The sequence below is a fragment of the Drosophila simulans genome, chromosome 3R (genome assembly GCF_016746395.2).
Source record: "Drosophila simulans strain w501 chromosome 3R, Prin_Dsim_3.1, whole genome shotgun sequence".
NCBI classification, from domain to species: domain Eukaryota; kingdom Metazoa; phylum Arthropoda; class Insecta; order Diptera; family Drosophilidae; genus Drosophila; species Drosophila simulans.
The window spans coordinates 27265177-27292343 of NC_052523.2; the positions used below are offsets into that span (position 1 = coordinate 27265177).

Genomic DNA, 27167 nt, shown 5'->3' on the forward strand with positions numbered 1-27167 from the left:
AATTGAATTAGTGTTGTTTATTTGTTATTTATTGTTTTATTGGTTCGTTAATAAATAAAGATTTGATGCAGTTTCGTTTTAAAATGCAATTTGGCAATTACGCTTGAGGTTTCAGAGTCCTCTTTTCGGATTCCGAATTCAAGCCACGCTCGCAAGTCCTCGGCAGCTCATCAATGTGCTAATCAAATTACATGTTGTTTCGACTGCTGCCACTTGGATTTTGGCAACAGAGCCTGGGCCGCCTCCTCCTCCTCCCTGGCGATTCGTTCGCGAATCCAATAACTCGCCCCGCAGACGAGGAGTAACAGGCAGGGAATCAGGATGAGCAGCACCATGCCCAGCGAAATGCTCGCGACCCGCGCGGACTGCTCCTCGTGTCCTGCAAGAGTATGCAATGGGAAATACACAAAGGATTCTACAGGACAGAGGTTGGGGTTGGGCAATTACATTTACCAACAGGATTGGAGGCCTATACGAAATTTATAATACCCTTTACAGAAAAGTCATTTGTAAATCCATAATGGTTCCGACATGCGAGTTTATTTTGGTAGGAATCTATTGTAAAGTTTGAATTCTGGCAACTGTATATCTATTCCACCTTTCCTTCTGCAAACTGATACCTTTCCATCACTGTACATAAATAAAACAACCTAGCAAGACATCCATCTAGCTCCTTCCTGCCATCAATCCACCCACTCAAGGCTGGGGCCTAGTTTTCGCCTAGTTTTGAGCCCCTTCGTCCTGGCATTGTGTGGCGCCTATTTCCCAGATAGACCAGGCTATACTCTCGCATTGATGAAGAGGACAAGGAGGACGAAGGACGAAGGACTAAGGATTCGCCGGTGGCAAAGAGGCATAAGTAACGGCAACTTGTTCATCAATTTGCTCAAGATTGATTGACATTGGCGTAATGCACACAATACATTCTGTCCCGATGGAAGTGGGCGTAGGTGGAGTACCAGGGCGTGGCAGTGGTTCCAACAAAAACGAGATGGGTCACAAAAAACACTGTGACAGTAGAAGATTAATGTCTTTGGCTTCGTTCCTATTGCTTCGTTGTAAATTTTATGTAATTTTGGCTTGCACTACCGCTGCATTGGTAGAAGAATTAGAAGTGTTCTGATCCTTGATTTTTCTGAAATAGTTAACTCTTTCCCTACCATTCGTTAATTTCTATTTAAACACTATTTCCCGCAGTGTCTGTCATGCAAATTATTACAGAAAATTGACAGCCAGCTAAATGGCAAACAAAGCGAACCCTGCGAAGTGTCAACTTTCATGTAACAATTGGCATTATCGAATTGCGCTGCAAGGAGAACTAAAAACATTATTCAACATGTACAAGTAACGACTATAAACAAGTGTTTTTGGTTTTATTCAATATAAAATGATGATTGTTTACCTGGGCCAAAGTAATACGTAATGAAATTGCCGTTCTGATTATGCTTAATGAACAAGGATTCGGTTCACGGATTGGGACTATTAATAAATGCTTATTGGATGTGGTCATGGCCGTGGTTATAAAACAGCGGTGTAACAATAAGTAAAGTTAAGGAAAACTGATGGACAGGTGGGCGGTTCCATGTCGGTGGCAATGGAAGGTACTTAAGATTAGTTATTATTGGGTGGCTCTTATTTGAACTTTGCAGCTTAAGGATCGGGATGAGTGCCGATCCTCAGACCTCCGTGGACTTCTGCACCGAGGGAGTGGGCGAGGTGGCCAGGGGAGGCGAAGGCAGACCAGTGTCCTGCGTCAGGGGCGTGGGCGCAGTGCGGAGCGGCACGGTGTTCGCGCTCGACGGGGGTCTACTGTAGTACTGGGTGTTGCTGGGCAGCACCGGCACTCCTCCGAAGCGGTTCTGCGTCGCCGCCTGTGGAGTGTAGTTTATGGAACTGGCGCCGCTGGTGCGACTGTCCAGGCCACTGAAGGTGGGGCTGTACTGCTGGCGATGCAGCTGATCCGCCTCCTCCGGCGACAGGGGCTGGTGGTATCCGGCTGGATGAGTGGTGCCCGTGTGGACATCCGCCTCGTCGAAGTCATCGTCCTCGTCGGGATGATCTCCGTCCACCGGGGAGCCATGCTGATCCAACTCCGTTCCGGAGGCGGAGTGCAGGGAGCGGCGACCCAGCTGTTTCGGCTTCTCACCTGTGGTTACGTTCGGATTAATGTAGGAAATGTCCCTGGCTAACTTTGAGCTGTTTCTATTTTGACTACCTTCCGATGAGGTCACATCCTCGTCGTTCTCATCCAGATCCCATTTCTTAGCTGGAAAATCAATTTGCGGTTTGCCCGGTAATGGTTCGTTCGTGCGATATACTTTGTCGTAGGACCTACTTTTCTTCAATGTGCTGGCATCCGTATCGCTGTCGTCGTCGTAGTTAAGTGTCCTTAAATTACGAGCCGAACTAGCCCTCGATCGGGGCAGCATGGGCATCTGCCACTGCGGATCCTCCTTGAGCTGCTTCTGGCGATAGCGATACACTCCACACACGATGCACAGCATCAGTGGACAGATCACCAGGAAGATAATGCCAATTGCTATGAAAGCGACGCGACGCGTGTAGTACACCTCACCTGCACGGGTTCAAAGTTGGTAAGGATTGGTATCTATCTGGGTCATCACGGGACATGCTCCTACTACATACTGGCTGACTGGATTAGCTATGAACTTCTATTTGCATATTGGTTCAATGTATCTGTTTCTAATCTAATTCAGTCAGTCAGTATAATTGTAGGCACGATACGAGGGTCTCTTAACAACGATATAGTAATCAGTTTCTGGTACTTACGTAGACATTCGGTGTATCCGTATTCCGGAATGTTCCACAGACCGTTTGACAAGCACTCACGACGTTGATCTCCAATCAGGATAAAGCCCTCGTTACACTCAAAGGATACCTTCGCACCAGGCATAAAGTCAAAGCTCAGCTTTCGACCAAAACGAGGAGTCTGCAAAACTCCACAGGATACCACACGCCTGTTAAAAATAAGAAGGATAACAGGATTAATTTCTGACATTATCCAATTCCGTATTTTAGTGGAAAACTTACACTGCATTTTCCGCCTGCATATTGACTATGGTGTCGTAGTAGTTCTTGGTAAAGTGTGCCAAGTCTCTATTCAAAGTCATTGCGTAATCGTACTGGCACTGCATACACTCTCCACAGAGTTCCTCAGCTCTTTCAAGATCGTAAGAGCGATTCGTTGGCAGGAAGTCCGCAGGATCCAGGACATAATTCGGCTGGAAGGTGGCATTCGCGTAGTAACTGGACATTCGTCCAAATTCTCGGGTAAATAGAGCGGCTCCCACTCCAGGAACCTCGCGATCCGTGAGCATCCACTTGATTCCAAAGTTGGTGTGAATGCTGCGCAGATCGTTCAGATTGAGTTGGGCCACTTGTCCATTGGGCAGCATAAAGTCGTCTAGTTTATTAAAGCTCCAGTTGCCAAACAGTCCCGCGGTTTTGTTCTGTAGTTAAATAATGAAAATGTGAAAATGTAATATTTCAAATATAGCATAATTTCAAAGCTACTTACTATAAACTTCCAGGGCAGGAAAACGCGACCGGTCATGTATCCCTCGTTCTCCACCACCTCTACTCCGATACCAGCATCGAATTGCACCACCACCTGCGACTGATTGAGCAGGTAAGTCGGGGTATACACGGTGACACCGTCGAAATGCTGGAACTTCAGACTCTCGCGATCGAAGTAAACCCTGCGTCCATCGGCCAGGACATCCAGGCGATAGCGCCATCTGGCGTGCAGAGGACGCAGACGGACCTCAATCGTCGTGGTGGTGTTTCCCCGCATGGCAACCGCTGTCAACTGGGTGGCCTTCACCTCGCCATAATAATTAACTGGCAGCTGCTCGAATCGTCCTTGGACCTCAAACTTATTACTCTCATCCACGCTGCGTGCCAGAACGAATTCTCCCAGTCCGTTGAAGGTGTAAGCCGAGCCATCGAAGGTCACAAAGTGGGGATCGCCGAAAACACCGGCGATTCCAGGCGCCTGATAGGCCACACAATCCTGCGAGGGACGACGCTCGAAGCGGTAGGTTTCGCAGCCCACCGCCTGCTCCTCCTGCCAGAAGCAGCAGGAGTAGAAGGGGCGCATGTCGTGGAACCACATGGACAGCGAGGGCACCTTGCTGGCCTCGTTCCAGGGCATCTTGCCCAGGTTGTGGACGCGACGGGGACGGGAGCCCCACATTTGGTCGTAGGTCAGCATCAGGAAGCCATAACGATCGTAGCAGCACTGCTGTTCAGCTCCTTGGGCACTGGATAGGAAAGAGCACGACAAGGTAAATTTGCATTAAAGTTATTAAGTATATATATTTAAGATTTAGAGTGACTTACACTGGCGTTCCACTGACCACGCAGTGAATGGCCCCGCGATGACGCAGGCAGCTGGGGTTGGAGTCCTTGTCGCACTCGCGGTCAGGGCGGAAGCGTCCTTTGTCCAGGACAGCCTGGTCCAAGGTGCAGGGGCACAGTGGCAGGTCGGCGGCAAAGTTCCTGCGAAATGAGGAATATGTACTTTCAGTGGGACAGTCCTTTTATCGCAATCCTCAGCTAATTAGCTGGGGAAGGATGCCCATGCCCGAACAGCATCCATTTAGCCAATCCCCATCGGCGTTCTGGTTGCTTTTAATTAGCGGGGCAAATGCAAATGCATATTTGTTGAGCCTTACCTGAGGAATCGGTCGGCGCGAATCCAATTATCGCAGAGAGCCCGCGCCCATCGCTTTCCATGCTGTCGCTCCCACTGGGGCGCCATATACCAGGCCAGAGGAATCGGCCGGGACCAGAGGACCCTGCGAATGGGAAAGTGCAGTGTGAGAGTGTATGCCCAAGATTAATTTCAAGCAAGCAGCCCAAACGGATGACACTAATCGACCTTTGACATTCGTGCAGGTTGCACAATGCCAGCTTATGAACTCCCACGCGATTTAACTTGCTCCTTTTGACGAGCAACACGATTTTGCCATTAGCCGTTGCCTAGTTATCCTTCAATGGCCATTCGCGCCTCGCGCTGCCATGGAAATATTTTTCATTAAGTTCCACAATTACTCGGCCATCAAATGGAAATTAAATGTTGAAACAATGCTAACAATTTATTTGGGCCCATCCGCCACTTTAGGCCGGCTAACGACACCCCAAGGTGCCGTAAACCAAAAAAGAAAGAAATTGTCTTATATTGCGTCTTGGGGGAAAAGGCACAGCGATAAAAAAGGAAAAGATAGATACCTATATATCTTACAATACTATCACGAGTATCTCGCAGAAATATAAACTTTCTTAGCTGCATTACCGTATTTTCTTCCTGTGTAGGCCAGAGTTTCCAAATAAGCCCTTGCAAGTTCGTAATGTTCAAACTGGCCATCCAACAAAACACGACTCGTATTTTTGGCCCACAAATTTGATGGTTCGGAAGATGATTCCCGTTTAAGTGCAAAATAATTGCTGGACGTGAGGAAAAAGGCTTAGATGGGAACGAACATGGCAGCGATTACCATTGGCCGGGGCCATTAAAAACACATTTCCATTATTGATTAGCTTCGAGAATGTCTCGCAATTACTGGCTGTCATAATAAGCAATCTCCAGCCAGCCAAGCCAGAGCAAATTGATTGCAGCCGAAGGGAATGGGATGGATGACTGGGTATCTGGTTTCTGGTGGCTCTGGAGCAGCCCAAGTCCACATAGCCCGTTCGCATTGTCATTGAAATTGCCCGACAAATTGAATAAAAACATGGATAGACCATGAGAGCGCCAGGCACTCGGAACTGAGATGGCATATTGAGACAGCCGGGAATCAATTAAAGCTTAATAACAAAGGAATGTGGCGATGGATTTAATTTAGGAAAACTCAACTGAGTGAAACCTTGTATTAACCTGTTTAAACGATTTATATGAGGTTGCTTGCCACAAATGTATCTACTTACGGACTGATGGCCAATCCCGAGTATTGGTCGGGCTGAGTGAGATTGATCTGGAGGAATCCGAACTGCATGTCCCGGTTGATATTGTTGCGGTTGATGTAGTTCGAGGGCGTGATCACGTAACTGCCGGTATTCGAGTAGGAGGCCTCGATCACATCGATGTACTCCAGCTGCGGCTCGATCTTGGTCTCGCGGTAGCCCCACAGCGAGATCATCACGTTGGCATTGGCGTTCGAGGTCAAATTGTACTGGTTCCAGGTGATGCGGATCTCGGCGGGGTTCTTCTTGTGCACATCGTCGGTGGTGAAGAAGATCTTCTCGGTGGCGGCAGCCGGGGTCTCCACGAAGTACTTTCCGCGCCACTTGAACCTCTGGGTTCCCACGGAGATCTGGAATCGGATGTAGCCCTCGGCCTTCAGGTAGGGCTGCACACAGATCACGCGGTTCCGATCCACATAGGTTCCCAGCACGGACTCCGTGTCGAAGTGGCAGGTCACCCTGATGGCCGGATCAAAGCAGGGGCCAGTGATATTGACGACTTGGCCACCCAGCATGTTACCAGACTCGGGGGCAAAGGTTAGAGGTAACAGAGCAGCATCTAAATGAGTAAAATGCATATAAGATACATGGAGATTGGCAGTTACCAAAACACAACCGGTTTCTAAACTTTAGTTGCCACCCATGGCAGGAACCCCGCAATCAAACGTACCGATATCCTTGTTGCAGGAGCCAATTAGAATCTGCTCGTCCACGCGGAAAATGTGGCGACCCGGGAATCCATTGGCCCAACCTCTGTTGGCCAGGTCGCGAATCACCATGTTCTGACTGTAGGGCCTGTACTCGTAGGCCTGGGTTCCATTACCGGCATTGAAACCGACCTGGAAAGGGGGAGCAAAGTTCACGTGTTAAGGGTGTGGGAATTTTCGGGGGCAGAAGTGCAATTAAATACATGCATTCGGATTTCCCGCACATTTAATTAACTGTTCACAAAGTTAGCAATTATGTTTCGGGCTTAGGAAAAGTTTAAATTGTGCGTTTAATTACTGCAAGTGGCTGGTGGCTGAAGGGCACTCGAGTTTCAAAAGCAAAATGATTCAAGCTAATGATAATTGTGAATTAAATAAGTGATTCTTTAACATTTTCGGCAAAGGAAATGAAGAGTTGCCAACTATTAGGTATTTTGTATTATTTTGAAAGCTTCTAAGCGAAACTTTATGTCTTTCTGTGAATTCCTAATCGAAAAACTTAAGTTGCACTTTACTTTCTTCCTTTAGATTGGCGAACAAATCACGAAAGCAAACAAGGCATGGCTAGATCCTGGGAAACTAAAGGGAAAACAAACTCTCCACTCGCAATCAGTTGGCAAGTTTTCCCTTGGAGTCAACTGTTTAATTGAGTGCCAACCGACAAAAAGTGAAGGGACTAAAAAAGGGACAGCTTGACAGCACTTACATATGCAGGAACTCCACCCTCGCCCTTCGTCGTATCACCTCCGGCCTCAGTATGAGAAAGCCAGTTCAGAACGGCATAGTTGAAAATAATATAGGTGTAGACCTCGTCGGTGGCCAGGACCATTTGGAAGGTGTTTGTCTGTGGAAAAAGAGTGAGTACATGCAATATTTATAAATCAGTTTACCAAAAAACAAACTTCAAGTATATATAACATACCGTGTAGAGGGAGTTGTCGATGCCACCGGCGAACGAGACGTTCTTCCAGGTGGCGATCACCACGTGCTTGGGGATGAAGGTATCGGCGCCCACGACTCCCTGACGGATGTCCCACATGGTGCGTTCCCGCACCTCCACGCCGAATCGGTCCGTACGTCCCATCAGATCACGTTCCACTCTGCAAATAGAATGAGTTTTGCGTCAGTTTGGTACAGCGGACCAGTGAGACTCATGTGGCTGATGCGAAAATGGGAAAACAAATCGGATGCAAGGCAAATTTTGGTTTGGCGTCCGCCTGATGATGAATGGATTCGATGTTCGGCATATAAATCAGGGAGCAGGCGGAGAGATTTCTGATTTGGGCGCTTCCTCATTACTTTCCCTGCCGGGCATATTTTCATAAACATTTTATTTATTTTACGCTCTCGTGAGCCCTTTCAAGTGTGCGTATGTTCGTATCGACGGCCGACACATTGGCGACGCCAACGCGGCTACGTGGCGTATGATTTATATGCTTTAATTATTCATTACGCATACGCCGCGTAGCACACACTCACACCCAGTCGCCACTTCAAGCCGTGTTTGCTGCGCCATAAATTGCTTTAAGCCAGTTTGGCTAAATTACATTCGGGATTCATGCAAAATGCTTAGACAAAAGCCATTCCAATCCATTTCAAACACCAGACAAATAAACCTTAAGCCGATTTACCGGGGTTTTTTATTACACGCATCCCCTTTGAGCCAGTCCACTGGTACTGGCAAATCTAACGCAAGTTTTCACTGCCGGACAATTGCATTGGAATCGAGGTGAACAATCGAGGATTGACAATGCTCTTGGTTGGAATAAGAGGCTTATCAAATGAAGCGTTCGGCTCAGTAGAAACATGTCCAGATGCTGGCCGCAAGAATAACTGCCAAACTCTGTGGGGTTCTATTTTGCCAATAGTGGCATTAGACCATATTCAGAATGGAGATAAATAATAGAAATGATTCAAATTGCATTTCAAATGAAAATGAAAAATGTATTGTTCTCCTTTAGTTGCAATCGAAACTAGGGTGGATTATTGCATTAGGTATCCATTTTGTACTGGTCAAAATAAAAAGTCTTCCACTAATCAAATTTATAGCACTCAATTAAGTCCTTTTAGAAGCCACTGAAAACACTATAATTGAACCGAAATCATATGCCACATTCTGCCAGTCCTTTATGCCACTTACTTAAATCTAATAAAGTCTTTGGCTCCAGAGCATGCACAAATGTAAACTAATTCCCAATCGCTTTGACAAGGACATTCATTTAGGGCACTACACCCATACGAGTGCAACAATTGGAATCGAAAAACTCGTTATGCTCCAGCATTTCTGTGTGTGGCAAACAAAGATGAATGTGGGCCATTTTCTATTTGCATTTCCCCGGTAACATTTTATTGATTTTGCCCCGGCGTTTGTTAGTGATAAATGAAACAGACACACACACAAGCTGGCACTGCAATGCAAACATGAGTGGTAGAGTGGTGTTTTGCCTATGTTCGGCTTATTTATTAACACTTCAACGATCCGTAATAAAAACTCATAATGCAGCCATTATCATACAACATGCGCTAAATTGCCGCCAGTGCGCTTATGTGCTATTCAATTTTTGAGGGCACATAAATTAAACCTGGCAGCAGATGGCAATGGAAATAAATTACAAAATTACGCTTTCCTTCCTCTCGACGGGCGTAAAAAATAGAAAACGTTTGTTGGCAGCCAGCAAAAAACCGCATGCCATGGCCAAAAGAAGAAGAAGGAGGCGCTCAGAGATAACCGCACACACAAAAACCCACACTCACACTCAAACTCACACTCACATAGTTTATCATCTGTGTTTGCCCTGAGCAAAAACTTTAAAAGTCTGCAATTGACATTTGGGCCAAAAAAATGCGAATTGTCACTCAGCCTAGAAATGCGCGCGCAGCATCCAAAAACAGCCGCAGACTCGGAGACTTTTACGTGTAAGTAAGCCAAAAAGCCACACATTTATATAGGCACTCAGAAAAAAAGGATATTCAAAGGATATTTTTGGGTAAAAACAGTACACTTGGTTGGAGACTTCAATGGAAACGTTGTGGTAAGCTGACGCAATCAAGGCAGATGTAATATCCATAGCTATAAATTAAATTATATTAATTTGAATTGTAAAATTCGACAGCATTTTTCGCTGTGCCGACATAGAGAGAGTCGCAAAAAAGTAATAGAAACTCAGAAGCTCGTACATAAGTCGGGCTCCGAGCCGCCTTCCACCCGCTTTTCCACCCAATTTCCCGGCCCCTGCCCACTTCTTCCCCCGTTTTCCCATCGCAGGCCAGTTCTTGAACTGCGCCATTATGTACTTTATTGCACACATTCGGGCGCTGCCACAGTTTTGTCTGCATTTGTAGGTTAAAATGCCTTTTCGCCGCTTTGCATGGAAATATTCGAGCCCCAGTCCCTCATCCTTTCGGCTCGGTTTATCCACGCTTCAGCCATGTCTCGGTCTTCGCCTTTTGCCGCTTGCCGTGTGGCCCAATTCCATCTCGGGGTGTAAATGAAAGTGAAACAATGGCCGTACTTAAAGAAAATGGCGAAAATTGCATGTAAGCTGCAGAAACAGCGCGCAGAAAGCGCTCTCACCAGCAAATGCAAACAGAGACTTGCAAATGGCCCAGCCAAGGACTTTGGAAGACGCGGCTTCAAGGGATTGGGGAAGTTCTTGTTATGATTGGCAAAAGGGAATAATGAAGCGGCATTATTATGGCGCCCTGGCTACAAAGAAAAACTTTGGCCAAAAACACTTTTACAGGGAACTGGCTGGCAAGACCAAGAGTGCTATGTCTGCACTCTATAAATTTAACGAAAGTGACTTTTGGCAAGTACTTCACAAAATACATCTCCTTCAAGGTCTAGCCCAAAACCTTACCTTAACTTAAAATTCGCAAAGAACTTTGTTCGGAAATATTTATCTTTTAATTGCATTTTCTAATTGTTGTTCTTTTAAATTTTCACACGCTGACAAAGTTTAAAGCGTTTAACAAAGGCAAAAATACTGAACAAACGACATTAAGTTTTTATTCGCCACCCGGCGCGGCTAAACGTTTGTGTGTGTAATTAAACGTGCGCTCATAATGAATTTAATGCTCAAAGTGGATGGCGACCCACGCGGCGTATGCGCAACGCCCTGCACTTTCAGCTAATCCAATGCTGAGCGCTAAGTGTGAGTGTGTAATTAAATTGATGCGAAATAATCATGGTCCGACATGTGGGCGGGATGTCAATGACGGAGTGGGTGAGAAGGTGAGGGTTGGTGGGTCGGTGGGTGGTGCCCTTGTGTGGGTGGCCAGCAATTTTACATCACTCGCATCTCGCTATTCCGCTCTGCCTGGCTTCTTTATCTGCAGCGCCATGCAAAGTTATTTAAATTAAATTCCAGTCACAGCTTCAGTGACTCCCCATTCTTTAATACCTCTGCCCTCCCACTCACAAGTGCACTGGTAGAAAAAGCTATCACAAGAAATAGCTAACTGCTTTTAAAAGTTAATAGGTAAAGCCTATAGGTTTTCTTTTTTCAGTGCTCTCATGAAAGTTTGGCTGAGCATTTACCCTTTATATCGCTCTACACGAGACGAAGACAATTAAATGACAGGGACTTGGCCATTGAACGAGTTATGCGGGGCAAGTTTGACATATTGTCGGACTGTGTATAACTATGAAAATGCATTGGACGGGACACGCACTCGTGTCCTGATCCTTGTGCTGCTCCGCGCAGGATGTTAATTGCTCAGCTATGGCAATTTGTCAGCAGAGTGTTGACAACAAACCCAGTGAACGGAAAAATGGAAAGTGCCAGAAAAGAACTCGCTGGAAAAACATTTATCCAGCAATGCTATAAGCCATTCATAATGCTGTCAAATCGATTAAACCACTTTTGTAATTCTTCCTCCACTTTTTCGGTAGATTTCCCATGAATTTTTCAACTTGCATGCATCGCTCAACTGACTTGTCATTCTGTGCCATTTTGAAGTAATTTATGCTCGCATTTCCTTATTTTTTCGTTGTTCCTCGAGGCCATGAAATGCAAGGCGATGAGACAATGTAGACGAGCAGCCATAAGTTATGCTCCAAATAGCTCGGATCTGCGAGTTAACCAAAGAGCAATTTAAGATGAAAGTTGCTTTAACTAATTAATGCACTTTTGAGTGTCTGCCTCTCTGTGTGTGCGATTGCGGAATTTGTAAGGCCAAGCTCTTTTAAGTGCTGCCATGGGTAAGCCCATATAAATACACCACAAATAACTTTCAACCCCCTCTGGCATTAATTTGCATAATTAGCCGGACGAGGGCAAAAAAATGGAAATTCATGTTTGTATAAATTTAAACATTGTCCTCGGAAAGTTCAGCGTGAAAGTGCATGGCAACAGAATATAATTAGAGTAGAATTGGTCACAGAGAGAATCCATCCTGAACTCACAAATTATATTTCGAAATGCATTGTTGCACTCAGATAAAAACGATTTGAATGGAGTGTAATGCTCTTTTCTGCAAAATCCTTAACAATGCATCAGAACGATGGACACTTCGCAATGAATTCACGCTCAAGTGCATGCTGAAATCAGCAGGAAAATAATGGAGCTGGAATTCTGTTGGGAACCCGGAAATATTACCAAGCACAGATGAACAGGTAGCCACCACTGAAATAATGCAGAAATTCTGGGGCAATAAATGACAGTAACAAGCAGCGAAACACTAACGATGTCACACAATGATTCAGTTTGGACCTCCACGAAGTCGGAAGAATAATACACTTAATACAAATATATATAGATAACATTGTTTCAGGGTAAATACAGTCACTTAACTTTGTTGACTTTAATCACAAGAAATTACTCGACATGGTGCACGTGTGCCAAAATATCAAGTTCTGGTATTTCATAATTTAATTCCTTGAATTAATATAGAACAAGTTGTTTGTCAAATAAATTATACAGTTTGGAAGGACATATGCATAAATGCAGGCCCACAACATGCACCACACACACATGCAGAATGGGGCCATGGGGACCGGAAGTGGAGAGTGGGGCACGCACACACTCATGCCATTTTGTGTTAGTTTTCTGTAAATGGCGACTGGCGCACGTAAAACGAATGTGAACGTATGAGTACTTTTGTTTGGCGCGCACTGTGTGCTGATTTTGCATATGCAAATGCCACGAGAAACAAGGGCGAATAAATACGGCTGGCAAATAAATACAAACGAACCGGAAATGCGAGCGGGGAAGGGATAATGCGGAAATATATTGAAATGCGAGATGCGGGATGCATTGTCTTACCGGAAGTAAACACCGGGCGTCCTCTGGTCAATATCCGATGGATAAATTCGTCCCACTCGGCACTTGCTGAAGAAGATGCCCATGAAGGAGGGATCGCGCTTGGCGGGCCAGTCCTTGATCGGGAAGACCAGGGGGTATGTCAGATACTCTGGCGGATCCGAGAACTCCAAGTAGCCGTTGAGGGAGAGCTGTAAGAGGAGGAGATTGTTGGATTAGAGTCAGGTTCACATATTGTGTGCAGCTTCACAGTCATGTCAAAATCTTAAAGGAACCCTACCCTGGTGTAGTTGAATCGGAAACCGTAGAAGGGCAGCTGGAAGTTAAGATTCTTGTGCAGCTGCGTCATGGAGGCGTGGATGTCGAACTGGTAGTCGCCACGTCCGCCGTACATGTCCTTGTCGAAGTACCAGTACATGAAGTTGCTCCTAAGCTCCGCAAGACGGGCGGCGGTTATGGTGTATCCTCCGGCTGCCGTGGAGTATGTGGTCGGCGGAGCGACATTGTTATTGGGATCTGGAATCAGCGAGAGGAGAAGACAAATAGCTTAGAGAGGAGAGCTCTGGCCTATCATTATAATTTCACACCTAATCCGGCGAGATTACTTTTTCAATTCCACAATATTATCCCTGGCACTTGCTGCGTTGCAAGGCATAAAGTGAAAGAGAACTTTTTCCTGGCCTCTTTGCATTTTCCGGCTGCAACTTTGCCACCCACATCCTTGCAGCTCCCGTTCCGGGTGCTTGGCCATTAAAGGTCACAGTTAATATTCATTTCTGCGCTGCAAACTTTGCTGTCTTCCTTCTTCTCTGCTTCCCTTGGCCCCTTTCTCCTAATTTCGCCTCACCGCTGGCCTTTTAAAGCAATTTAAGCTGATTAAGTGCAAAGCTGACGTTCCCAATGGACACTGCAAACGGGAGCCCATGAAAGAACCCAGGATCCGCTTAAGGATATTGCTCCTGACGCTGGCCAGAAACTTAAATTGCTGACGAAGTTTTCGTGGTGAAGTCCCGGGAAAGATTTCAAAATATTCCTGACATCCCTGGGGAGTTGTGGTTGCCCCAAAAGCGGTTGACATTCATTGCATTTTGCAGGAATACTTTAATATTTTGAAGCTTTCTCTTGTACTTCTATAAATCAATTAGCTAACTAATAAATAACTAAAAATAGTGATAGTGTGCAGTGCAGATATCTATGCCTCTTCTTAAACTCCTCTTTTCGTGCCTATCCCGAATTCTTTATTCCACAAATTCAATTTTAATATTTAAGTTCGTTGTTATTTCAATGGAACCCGCTCCTTACTTACAATTTAAGCTTCATTTATAATTCCATTAATTAATGAACCCCATTAAGATCCTGACACCTCATTTCGTCTTTTCGCACAGGTATTTTCCCATTCCCTCTGTGTTTAATTGCGTATTTCTCTTTGAATATATGGAAATTGCAGTAGTATGCTTAATGTATAACACCGTTTTTATTTCGCTTCTCATTTCCTTCTATCATTTTGTCGGCTGTGAATTGCAGAGTGTCGGGTGAATCATTAATTGCATTGATTTTGATTGTAATGAGCCAGCTAATGAAACGTCAACAGTGTGAAGTGGCCATAAACCCCAGCGGATTTATTGTAGAAACCCTGAACATCTGTCGCGTTTAAAGTTTTTAAGCTATTTATGAATCGATACCCTCGCTAATCCTTTTTGGTGGTCCTTATAAAAGTGCGCGGATTAGCAGACAGTCTTTTGCCAAAGATTTGTGTAAAATTGGTGCGCGGAAAACACGCAAAACTCGCGTGTTCGGGTTGCAATTACCGGGAAATCGCTCCTTTGACAAATCTTCCTTTTTTACTTGCATAGCTTAGGTAGTCGCCTCAGGTAGTTTCCCAGAATTAAGTTAAGTTAGGATGGGTATCGACTATCGGGAGCGGCTACCTGAACTTTTGGCACCAGCTGTCGGGGGCGAAAACTGGACCAGGTAGTCCTTAGAAGTGCACCTATATAAGGTCTGCGTTCCTTGCCTCAACATCACAGTCGTACTTCAACCGTCAACATGAGCATCAGCACTTTCAACTTCCAGTTCTACAACTACAAGCTGAGCCCGTCCTCACCGGGATTCGGCAGCACAGCCTCCCGCTCCTCCTCCTCCTGCATCAGCGAACTGGAAATGGACATTGACGAGGACATGTCCGCCCAGCCCACCATCACCTCCACGCCCAAGCCGCGCTTCACCACCCAACTGGCCGTGGAACTGGCCAAAACGGAGCCGGGTAATGGCATATCCCCACTGCGACCCAAATTGCATACGGCCCAGAAACGCTGGTCCATGGAGCTGAGGGAAAAAGTGCTCGAAATGTCCAAGCGAAATAATGGCCAGGAGAAACCACAAACCGCAGGGCAACAGGAACACCAACAGCCACAGGAACAGCCACTGCAACAGGAGGAACTGCAGCATCAGCAGCAGGAACCCACTGTCACCGACAAAATCAACTTCTTCAACAAGCTGACCAACACCTTTGAGTCGGGTTTCAGCAAGCTGATGCCCCAAGCTAGCTCCACCAACAACCGCTTCATAGCCATGTTGCGCACCGCCCGTCCTCAGAACGTTGCCACCACCACCGCCAACAGCAGCACCGCCAACAGTTTCCTGGGCAGCGACCACAGTCTCAGTGGTTCCGTGACCGGTCAAGTGCCACCACCCAAGCCCAAGAGACTGGCGGCCACCACCGCCCAGTTTGCCACTCCCCATGTACCCGGCATGGGCGTGGGCAAGGGCGGCAGCCAGCGCAAGTGCTCCCTGCGCCGCAAGCCTTCGATGGACAAGTCGAGGGCCACCATCTCCCGCCAGAGCTCCAGTGCCTCGGTGCGAACCCAGAACCACGCCATCATGGAGGACCTCAGTCTGGTGGTCCCAGTGAGATTGCGCATCGCGGAGTACGAGCAGCGCATCTCGATGAGTGCGTAGGTCCGAAACTAGGTTAATTGTAAGTTCCAAAGGATTGCCTTACTTTAGTTATAAGTTAGCCTAAGCTTCTAAAGACAATTCAAATATAAGATATATGGAGCAGAAATAAAGCGTCTTTTTCTTGGCAAATTACAAATATTACAATATCTGAAATCAATACTCCATTGCAATCGGTGAGCAATGCAACATATACATTTCGAAATTCTATTTCTGACCAAACCCTTTTTTATTACTTAGTTACATTCGAACAAATACAAATGACTGTGACTAATGCGGCAAAAATTCCAATTCCGAATAGCCAATATATCAGTTCTAGGAGACTGATAAAACAGAGTTGCCTGAATTGCTAAATCCACACACTACCACAGGTTGTAAACTGAATCACGCAAGACTCTGTGCCCCCGCTGTCCCCCATGTCCACACCTATATTCGTGTGCATACATATGCGTATATTCACTATACCACCACGCACCTGTTTTGTTTGCCGAAGCGGAAAACAAGAAACCGTTAGCTTTTTAATGCCTCAACCTGGGGCATTATCTTATCGGGAAAAACACAGAGAGAGAGAGAGAGAGAGTGAGAGAGAGAGGGGCTTACAGCACCTACACCTGAATGCCCGAACACAGGTTATCGAGCAAATATTGGTAACTAAACCAAACTGAAACCCACTGAGCTGTTCTGATAAGATAGTCAACGCGGCGTATGAGTAATGGGGTGGAACTGAATCAGCCCAGGGACAACGAAACCGACTCACCCCAATTGTAGCCGCTGTTGTCCACGTCGTACAGCTCCCCCAAATAGTCATTTGGCATGATGAGGGCTCCGAACATTTTCTCGGGCTTCAGTCCCGCGACGGTGAGGACATCATCCGTTCCCCGACTGCTGACATGCACCACGGGAATCAGAGTGGGCTTCTGCAGGGCCAGTGGTTTGGTTTTCGGGTTGTCCGCTTCCGCCTTTTTGGGAGCGGGCGTGGCCTTTGGCACCTCAACGAATTCCGCCTGTGCTTTGGGCTTAGTCACCTTGACCGTCTCCGGAACAGCATTGATTATTTGATCCTCGAACTCCTCCGTCGATATATTCTCGTTAGCCAGGACAAAGGCCATAAACCCGCAGGCCAGCGCACAAACCACAAACAGTTTGAAACGCATTTTCACTCGATTTCGATTTGTCACTTAATTGGTAATTCGTTTTTTCGTTTCACTGCTAAAAGAAGAACACAAAGGCATCAATTAGGCATTAACAATTTAAGCATCACTCAATAAACACTCAATTCATGCGAAGTTGTACACTATTTAGGCACCGTTTTTCCTCGTATATCCTCGTTTTCTAACAATTTTCACTTGATGAAATCATCAGTTAAGGCAAAGGCTTATCAGTTCTCTTATCACTTGTCACCAATTTTCAATTTTAACTTTAATTACCAGGCAGGAAAACACGTTCGTTGCAGCGAGCCGCTCAGCTAAGACTGAAGTTAAGTTAACTCTAACGGCCCGATCGGGGCGTTGCCAAAACTCAGTTCACCTGTCGCCGTCTACTCGATTGTGAAACATTGCCTTATCGGCCAGATAAAGCTGGCCATATCTTATCAATGGAACACTACGCACCGATAACGCATTCCTTCTTCGGCCCGCTCGGCTTTTTCGGGAAGCTTCACTCTCTTCTCTGTGCTCCAAATTTACCAACCTATTTGTTTATGCCCATTCCTGGGAAGGTTACCTCTTTTTCTCTCTGTTGACAATGGTCTCTTGCCGATTTGTGATTCACTTCCATTACAGTTAATCACCCTCATGACGCGGCCATTTTGTGAAAAGCTGAATGAGCTGTAAAGCCTACACATGTATGTGTGTGATGTGAAATTGATGAGAGCACGCTTCCGGTTTAATTATAGACAATGACCCATTACCGACCATCAAAAGGCATTTCCGATGAAGCTTAAGAGTTATGAATGGAGCAGCCCGTAAAAAAGCCTACGGATTGATTTCATTAGGCCATGAAAGTGTCATGGTCGTCATTAATGAAGAAATCAAGTGCAGAGCGGGGAAGTCTGAATTTATAAAAGCAAAGCATTTTGAGGACCAACTTGTGTGACTAATATGGTATCATAAAACAATAATGCAGATTCCTACAATATAAATCGAAGAATAAGATATATTTTTATAGTGTTTATTGTTAGGGGTATTAAAAACAAATTGCTTTTGAAAATTTACCCCATATATCGTTTAAACAGCATATTTATATATAAAATAAAACTACATAAAACTAAAAATGTTTTTAGTTCATTTTATTATATTTCTGAGCGTATGGATGACTAACTTCATGGATACAACTCTTCCCTCTCTCAAAAGCAATCCATTATTGGCCAACGAACCTGTTGCATTATCAGCTTTAGTGAACTGATAAGAAACTATTTTGAAATTCATTATCATGTCATACATGTACAGCTGTGTTCAAAAAAATAGCAGTGCGATGGAAACTAAGAAACACAAATGTATTTCTCCATGTCCCTTTTTGGAATTCACTTTTTTTTTCACTTATATTTGTAAAATGGAATGTATAGATATAGAAAAAAAGAAAATCCCGTCAGTTTTTCATGTTATCCTTTTTTTATTTACATTCTTGAGCAAATTCACCACTTTTAGGCTGTTCATAAGAATAGCAGTCTCTGGTTTTGTCCATCGTAAAGTCTCGAAATGATCAATATTTTCTAAAAAGTGAGTTTGGTTAAGTTAATTCGTATATTTTAAAGGGTAATAAATTAAAAAAAAATTTAAAAAATTTTATTTTAGTGGGTAGAGGACACCACTGCTCCCAGGAGAAAAGAATGTTAATTTTAAAGCTTAGAAAGGAAGGAAAAACATATGAGGACATTCAAAAAACCCTTGAATGTTCTGCCAAAATGGTATCCAATGCTATTAAATATGAATGGAAGCCCGAAAACCGTGGTACCATACGTAAAACCACAGATATAGAGGATCGGCGCATAATTCGTTACAGCAAAGTCTATCCTTTTGCATCCTTTGGGGACATAAAGTCTGAGCTGAACTTGGGAATAAGCAACGTTACTATTCAGAGATGACTACTGAATCATAATTTATGTGAGAGGAGTCCACAAAAAGATCCCCTACTTAGCCCTAGGCATATTAAGGCAAGGTTAAGCTTCCCTAAAACCTACCTAATCTGGCCAGTCTCCAAATGGCGTAATATCCTTTGGATTGATGGGTCAAAAATAGTTCTATTTGGTGGAACTGGTTCACTACAGTATATCTGATGACCTCCAAACACGGAGTACCACCCAAAACAGCCACTGATGACTTTCAACCATGGTGGACCTGGTATCCTGGTATGGGCTTGTTTTTTCTACAATGGTATGAGTCCATACCATATGATTTATGGTATTAGAGATCAAAACGCATATGCAAATATTCTTAGTGATGTCTTACTGTCATATTCTGAATATAATATGTCCTTAAAATAGGCATTCCAACAGGATAATGATACGAAACGCAGAAGCAAATCGGCTAAGAATAGGTTCACCCAAAATAGAATAGATGTAATGCCGTGGCCAGCATCATCTTCCGATTTAAACCCGATTGAAAACCTGTGGGGGGACATTAAACAATATGTGTCGAAGAAATCCCCGACGTCTAAGGCTCAGATTTGGCAAGTTGTGCAGGATGCATGGTCAAAAATACCACCCAAACGTTGCCAGGACCTGGTGGACTCCATGTCGCGTGGGTGTAAGGCTGTGCTGGCTAACAAAGGCTATCCAACCAAGTATTAGGCCCTAATTAACACATTAAAAAGAAAAACTAAGTTCGTTCTAAGTCAAGTTGATTTTTTTTTACTATTTTTTCATAGCACTGCTATTTTAGTGAACACCTGAATTTCTGCCTATTATGTTGTTTTAATCTATATTTTCGAAACTATTAAAGAAATAAAAGTGAAACATTTGCTAAATTGTTTGAAATTAAATACTTAACGATATTATAAAAAAAATTTGGCCATTAAAATTGTAAATCATAGGAATTTTTTAACTTAAACTCGCAGGTCCCAAGCACTGCTATTTTTTTGAACACAGCTGTATAACAATTTGGTAGTTATTTAGTTTTAACAGAGCCCAAACAAGCGCACTGTTAATTAACAGCGATCATATCACACCACCAGCCCAAAAGTAGGCACTACTTTTTGGTGGGATTTTTTCTCTCCAGGTTTCTTTCCCAGCTTATCAGCAATTTAGTTTATTTGGAATATGGGGGTCCCGGCTCCAAACAAAAGTGAATGCCTTTAGTTCTGGGTCGAACGGCGGCGAGAAGAGACCGCGATTTCGCTGCGAACTTATCAGGTGATCCGGCATACACGCCTCGTTTTTAATCCATCAGCATGCTGCGTTATCTGGCGCTTTCGGAGGCAGGAATCGCGAAACTGCCACGCCCACTATCGCGGTGCTATCACAGCGAAAAGGGCGTTTGGGGCTATAAGCCGATTGCCCAGCGTGAATTTCAAGGTACGGTTGTAAACAAGTGTGTTGCCAAGACTTCAATAAAAACCTCATCCGTCGAGATAACCATCGCATCGATAAGAGTCTTTCGGGATCAAACATTCATATGAATGAGCAGTGGAAATCTACCCAAGCAAAAAGAAAAACCGCCGAAGTTTGCTCTGTAGTGACATTGTGTGTGTGTGTGTGTGTGCGTGCGTATCGGATTTTCCAGCCGGCTATTTATCAGTGGAATTCAAGCAGCTGACCCACAACAATCCCCGCAGAAACTGCAATAAAACAACAGCCTGAACAAGAGATCGAGTGCAAATTGCTGTGGGTGAATTCGAAAACCAGTTTGAAGAAGATATATCATTCGTATACCCTGTAATCGGAGGGTATATACAGGATTATTTATCACTAACTTTATGTGATATTCAGACTTAACTTCATTTCGCAAAATATTTTTGAAATTGAACTTCATTGCTACCCACAAAATATAGCTCCTGTTGACTGGTGGAATATTTTTTATGGCTTTAATGTTACCGTCCCAAGCTAATCTTCAAGTTCTCAGCTTATCACATGTTTCACTCTGAAATCTGATAAACCCGAAATATATGGCGCTACACCCAGTACCCCGAATTTATAATTAGAACGAGCAGATTGTGGCAGACCCCCCGTGCGGTGCACTAATTAAGTGAAGAGAGGCGGATGTCCAGTGCAGAGATACTATATCTTTTCCCAAAACGCACGGCAGGGAGTCCGAAAAGGACCCGGCTAAATATCAAAGCCCGGCAAACAAAGGACCCCAAAACGGGAGCTCCTTTGTGCTTGTCCTGCATCCGTTGCGTACACAATTGGGGCTTATCGACACCATGGCCAACAGACACCAGTCACCAGTTGGAAGTTGGTAGTTGGATAGTCTGGCAGGAGCCTTTGACTGGGCAGCAGAGGAAAGCCTTCAACGCTTGACCATGTGACATCAGGCGCCTAGGATGCTGCATTTGGAGAAAAGCATGTCTTTACTCTGCCTTTGGGAAAATATGTTAAATATTCTAAAGCAAGCCCAATTGGCTTAGTAATCTATGGCCGGTAGTTTCAATTATGGTGAAGAGCACCTAAACTGACTTCAACTGTTAGTTTTGTCTCAGTGTAGTATCGGTATAATTCTCTATACCCGCTCACCGCCTTGTTTGCCGTTCGTCCTTTGGCTGCACTTCTGTCAGGGCAATCATTATCCTTGGCAAAGGACGCGCCGCTGAGCTCCAATAATATTTACACGCTCAAACTGAAATGTTGTCGCCGCAAATACAATTCATCATGCACCCTGTGCTCCTGTCCAAGCGACCTACTCTTTAACATTAAATTGATTTATGGCCGAAATGCCGCCGAGAAATTGCATAAATTTCTGAGGACGACTTGGGGTCGGTCCAACTGGCGAATGCCAGCTGTCGATGGCCCGTGTCCTGTCCCACGGATTTCGAATTCTCAGGGTCCTGTAATCGAGTGATATGCGTCATCGCATATAAATCCTGTAAGCAGGATAACACTTTAGCACGTAAACACCTAAGCAGCCAACGAGTTGTCAATGGCTCAACCAGAGAATAAAATCCCCCAAAAAAGGCGATAAAAACAACAATCGTAATTTCTCATATGTAGCACAAATTTCTTGCCACCGGGAAGCACAAACATGGTACACTCTATAGTTTTAAATTCGATGCGAATCTGCTAACTGGAATAACTTACGATATATAAGATAAGAATATATGTTCTGCATGCGATCTCAATAAGCCCCATTTAAATCCTTAGCCAACTCCTTTTGTCATTTTCCACTTGAATTCATTTCGAATGCCAAATATTTGCCGGGTAAATACGATTCAAAAGTGCACATACCTGGCAGCTAGTCCATCAAAGTGAAGCAAAGCGTAAAAAGCAAAGAATAAATATCATAAAAGTAAAAGGCCAATAAATTCAAAAGGCCGCACAACGTGGCAGTGGGCGATGCGCACGTGAATCCTTTTTTAAATAATTTATAACGTGGGGCGAAATTTATATTGTTTACGCGTGTGTTTCAGTGGCCGAGGATGTGCGGGCCTCAAGGAACTCGCAGGCCAACGTCTATCGCTTTGTGGAGGCCTTTCGCCAGCACGGGCACAAATTGGCAGCCGTAAATCCCATCAGCATCAGGACGAGGTAGGAGGCTCCAGCACCCAGCACCCAGCACCCAGCTCCCAGCTCCCAGCTCCCAGCTCCCAGCTCCCATTTCCCCATACCCCTCCCGAAATCGTCCTGGCAAATGTCATATTTTATTCTCCCTTTCTGGCTGCTTTGTAATATCGCCCCGGCTGCGTGTATTTGTCTTGTGAATTTTCGTGGCTACTGGACACAGCCAGCAGGAGCTGCAGGAATTAAGTCCCGCATTTTATGGACTGCAGACACAGGAGCCGGTGCGCACCGATGGCCTTTTAAGTGGTCCGCAGGTGGCCCACAACGTCGCCCAGCTGGAGCAGCTGCTCAAGGACATTTACTGCGGCCGCTCAACCAGCGCCGAGTTCTCCTACGTCGAGGTAGGTGTCCCATCTTATCGCATCGCATCCCATTCCATCCCATAAACATTGCGTGCTGATCCCGCTGCCTCATTTTCGCAGGACATCAAGGAGCGTGAGTGGCTGGCCCGGAACTTTGAGACGCTGGACCAGCAGCAGCTGGGAAACAGCGAGCGCTGCGAAATCGCCGAGCTGTTAATTAAGTCGCAGGCCTGGGACAATTTCATGGCACTCAAGTTTCCCACAGTCAAGCGATACGGCGGCGAAGGAGCCGAGTCCATGCTGGCCTTCTTCTGGCAACTGCTCCGTGACAGTGTCCAAGGTGAGTTTCCCACGCAGTGGATCACTCCGTTGAACATCGATTTGTCAGAACAATATTCTTGCAGTACATTGAAATAAACTTCTGCCATTAAGTCCATTTTATTCCGAATTTCAAAGTTTCATCCCATATTTATGACATGATTTATACGAGCTCGTGCGTGTGGACCGCTCCTTAAACGCGATTAGCGAAACGCGGAATCGCGCACCCATTTCAAGGCGCCAAACTTTGTCTCGTGACAGTCCGCAGAGATGGTGAATCTGCTCCTCGGAATTCGAGCTAGCCCACCTGAACTCTAGCCAGCATTCCAAACTTCCTTCCCACAGGCAGGCTCACATATCATCGCACGCTTACTTAACCCTAATCTGCTTTCCCAAAACTTTTCCCTCTCGCATGAAACCCCGAAAAACAACGGAAACGACGACAACGATAAAAAAATTATACAATGGAATGACAGCGAACATCGAGCACGTGGTCCTGGCGATGCCCCATCGAGGAAGGACTCCGCTGCAGGCGGCGCTCCTCAACATGCGGCCGGCGAAAGTTTTCCGCAAACTCAGCGGCGCATCCGAGTTTTCCGAAGACATCGAGGCCATGTCCGACGTCATAAGTCATTTCCGTAAGTGAAACTTTGCCGGGGCGTTCGTTGGGCTTACAGGTATGGCAGGGTATTCTGGAATATTCGTTTATTACATGGGCAAGAAGGATCTGAACTTAAACAGACCATAAAATAGTAACAGAAGGAAAAATGTAACATATAACTTATTTATAGTAAATTATTTATCCAAAAGTATTTTGTACTAGGTGCGAATATTATTTCGATTTTAATATCCTGGGTATTTCATAGTCTTCATTTGAACTGAAATCGCTTCATCCCATCCTTTTCGTGCGCGCCAAGCAGTCTTAGTCTTGCTGGCCTAAGCACACACGGCGTATGCTTAATTTAATAAAACCTGAACCGAATCGCACACAGATGTTTCCGAGCAGCTGGAAATACTGGGCAAGAAGCTGAGCTTCAGCATGGTGCGGAATCCCTCCCATCTGGAGGTAAGCCGACACACGTCAAACTTTGAAATTTGATTCCTGATTTAAGCATCGTGTTCCTCCTTAATCCCCCTTCTAGGCGGCCAACCCTGTGGCCATGGGAAAAACGCGATCGAAACAGCAAGCCAGAGGCGAGGGAGCCTTCGGGAATGGTAGTCAGCCCTTTGGAGAGCACGTGCTCAACGTAATCCTTCATGGAGATGCTGCGTTCGCCGGCCAGGGAATCAACCAGGAGTGCCTCAACATGGCCTATGTGCCCCACTTTGAGGTGGGCGGAAGTCTGCACTTGATTGTGAACAACCAGGTGGGATTCACCACGCCCGGAGATCGAGGACGATCCACTGCCTACACCTCCGATTTGGCCAAGTCTATTCAGGCTCCTGTGTTCCACGTAAACGGCGATGATCCCGAGGCTTTGGCCAGGATTACAAGCTTGGCCTTTAGGTACCAGAGGGAGTTCCGCAAGGACATCTTTATCGATCTGAACTGCTTCAGAAGATGGGGTCACAACGAGCTGGATGACCCCACCTTCACCAATCCCTTGGTCTACAAGATTGTCCACCAGCGGGAATCGGTTCCGGACTCGTATGCCCAGCAGTTGGCCAAGGAGCAGGTTCTCTCGGAGTCGAAGGCCAAGGAAATGAGGGATGGGTACATGAAATATCTGGGTGAGGAACTAGCCTTGGCTCCTACCTACCAGCCACCACCTTCCTACTTCGAAAAGCAGTGGAAGGACCTTCAGTTGGCTCCCTCCAAGGAGCTAACCTATTGGGACACTGGCTTGGATTACTCGCTGCTTCATTACATTGGTCAGCATAGTGTGACTTTCCCAGAAGACTTTGTAAGTTAGCTCAGATATGTGTATACATATATTCTAAAGGTTCTTTCTTGGGTAACAGAACATCCATCCCCACCTGCTGAAAACGCATGTCAATGCTCGACTGAAAAAACTGGAGAACGGAGTTAAGATCGACTGGTCCACAGCCGAAGCCTTGGCCATTGGCAGCCTGATGTACCAGGGACACAATGTGAGGATCAGTGGCGAGGACGTGGGCCGTGGAACCTTCTCCCATCGCCATGCCATGCTGGTGGATCAGCAGACCAACGAGATGTTCATTCCCTTGAACAGCATGGAGGGCGGAAACGGTGGAAAACTGGAGCTGGCTCACAGTATTCTGTCGGAGGAGGCGGTGCTGGGATTCGAGTACGGCATGGCCATTGACAACCCCAACAACCTGATTATCTGGGAAGCGCAGTTTGGGGACTTTGCCAATGGAGCACAAATTATAATCGACACCTTCATCGTCTCGGGAGAAAGTGAGTTGGAAATTGCTTTTTTCTTCGTACTGATTTTAAAGAATTTCTTAACCAGCCAAGTGGATGGAGTCCAACGCCCTTGTAATGCTACTGCCCCACGGATACGACGGCGCTGCATCGGAGCACAGTTCCTGTCGCATCGAGCGCTTCCTGCAGCTCTGCGACTCCAAGGAAACATCCGCCGATGGCGATTCCGTCAACGTGCACATCGTGAACCCCACCACGCCCGCCCAATACTATCACGTGCTGCGTCGCCAACTGGCAAGGAACTTCCGCAAGCCCCTCGTGGTGGTGGCCCCCAAAACGCTGCTCCGTCTTCCTGCGGCCACATCCACGCACGAGGACTTCCAGCCGGGCACGCTCTTCCACAATGTCCTGGGTGAGTAATGGCCTCTGTTTATCTTCACGGACTCGAGGGATAGCTGGTGGGGTCACGGCATGACTAGGGTACTGTGTCTCTGTCCCTAGGCAAATATGTAGAAAACTGCTTTAGTTAAATCTATTAAAAATACACCTCCTTGGCCAAAATAGTTATTAGCCACATACATAAAGGCAAACTAGCAATATAAACTTTTCAGCAACAGAAATGAGATTTCCAAAGCACATAATTGACTTTTAATGCCACATATATCTTTTTATATGCTGCCCTGCTACTATGAATTGTAAAATGATGTTCACGTAAATTCAGGTTTATTATTCGACGATATTAATCTGCATTTTCCTCTTTACTTTCCCCTGCTCTTACCCACTTCCAACGATAGGAGACACCACCGCGAAGCCTGAGCAGGTGCGCAAGGTCATCCTGTGCAGTGGAAAGCACTACTACACTCTCGCCGAGGAGCGGGAGAAGCGGCAGGCCTACGACACGGCCATTCTGCGTCTGGAGTCCCTGTGTCCTTTCCCCATCCAGGAGCTGCAGGCCCAGCTGGCCCAGTACGGCAACGTGCAATGTGAGTCCATCGTAAACTTCGGCCACAAAGTTGACCGGACCTGTACTTGCTATCGTTTTTATACACGCAAAAATATAGCTAATATCTTTCTTTATATATATATTGTATAACTATATATATTTTCTCTCCGTGCAGCTTTTGTTTGGAGCCAGGAGGAGCATCGCAACATGGGCGCCTGGACGTTTGTGCGGCCACGTTTTGAAAATTTAATTGGCCAACAGGTAAAAAGTCGGCCTGCCACCGGCGGCCTCGGAAAAAGATCTAGACACTTTTCACTACCCACCGATTTTCCCCGCTTTCCACAGCTCCACTACTGCGGTCGCTGCGAGGCACCCACCCCCGCCACCGGAATCGGAAAGGTGCATAAACGGGAAGTCGATGAGATTGTTGCTGCCCCATTCGAACTTTAGGGCGAACCCGCCTCCTCAGCCTGTGCATATATCACAAAGTACTTTAGCCCAATAAAACTGCCAAAAATATATGTGTAAAAATATGTGCAGAAAACAAGACTTTTGAAAAGGTTGATCGTTGGAATACCCTCAAATTTAATCACTTACAAAATGTTTGAAAACTTGAATGGGTTTTTAGTGGATTTAAA

General features: G+C 45.6%; 3 protein-coding genes across 8 annotated transcripts; 2 read left to right on the forward strand and 1 right to left on the reverse strand.

The window, feature by feature from the left end:
- Positions 1–56: 56 nt before the first annotated feature.
- On the reverse strand, positions 57–17485 carry LOC6730309 (protein mesh). 4 transcript variants are annotated; one of them, XM_016173294.3, is made up of 16 exons: positions 17338–17484; positions 16668–17119; positions 13236–13471; positions 12959–13146; positions 7615–7792; positions 7399–7536; positions 6656–6824; positions 5950–6544; positions 4698–4820; positions 4363–4521; positions 3539–4283; positions 3052–3470; positions 2791–2978; positions 2336–2575; positions 2216–2266; positions 1340–2146 (listed from the first exon to the last, which is right to left on the reverse strand). In XM_016173294.3, the coding sequence occupies exons 2-16, from the start codon at positions 17062–17064 to the stop codon at positions 1677–1679; spliced, it is 4296 nt and encodes a 1431-aa protein (XP_016037071.1). In that variant the 5' UTR covers positions 17065–17119; positions 17338–17484; the 3' UTR covers positions 1340–1676. The 4 variants fall into 4 exon arrangements, with proteins under 4 accessions (XP_016037070.1, XP_016037071.1, XP_016037073.1 ...); XM_016173296.3 differs by having other exon boundaries at positions 2216–2575; XM_016173297.3 differs by having other exon boundaries at positions 2216–2575; positions 16668–17116; positions 17338–17418.
- Positions 9545–27073, forward strand: LOC6730311 (probable 2-oxoglutarate dehydrogenase E1 component DHKTD1 homolog, mitochondrial). 3 transcript variants are annotated; one of them, XM_039295455.1, is made up of 12 exons: positions 9545–9608; positions 22469–22586; positions 22783–22960; positions 23042–23261; positions 23716–23877; positions 24232–24305; positions 24382–25143; positions 25202–25619; positions 25675–25998; positions 26381–26569; positions 26705–26790; positions 26875–27073. In XM_039295455.1, exons 1-12 carry the CDS (start codon positions 9560–9562, stop codon positions 26977–26979), a joined length of 2685 nt encoding a protein of 894 aa, XP_039151389.1. In that variant the 5' UTR covers positions 9545–9559; the 3' UTR covers positions 26980–27073. The 3 variants fall into 3 exon arrangements, with proteins under 3 accessions (XP_039151389.1, XP_039151388.1, XP_016037076.1); XM_039295454.1 differs by lacking the exon at positions 9545–9608 and adding an exon at positions 10199–10229; XM_016177884.3 differs by lacking the exon at positions 9545–9608 and adding an exon at positions 20194–20420.
- LOC27206492 (protein bottleneck) lies at positions 14887–15940 on the forward strand. Its single transcript, XM_016177883.3, has one exon. The coding sequence runs from the start codon at positions 15002–15004 to the stop codon at positions 15911–15913; it is 912 nt and encodes a 303-aa protein (XP_016037075.1). The 5' UTR covers positions 14887–15001; the 3' UTR covers positions 15914–15940.
- Positions 27074–27167: the final 94 nt, after the last annotated feature.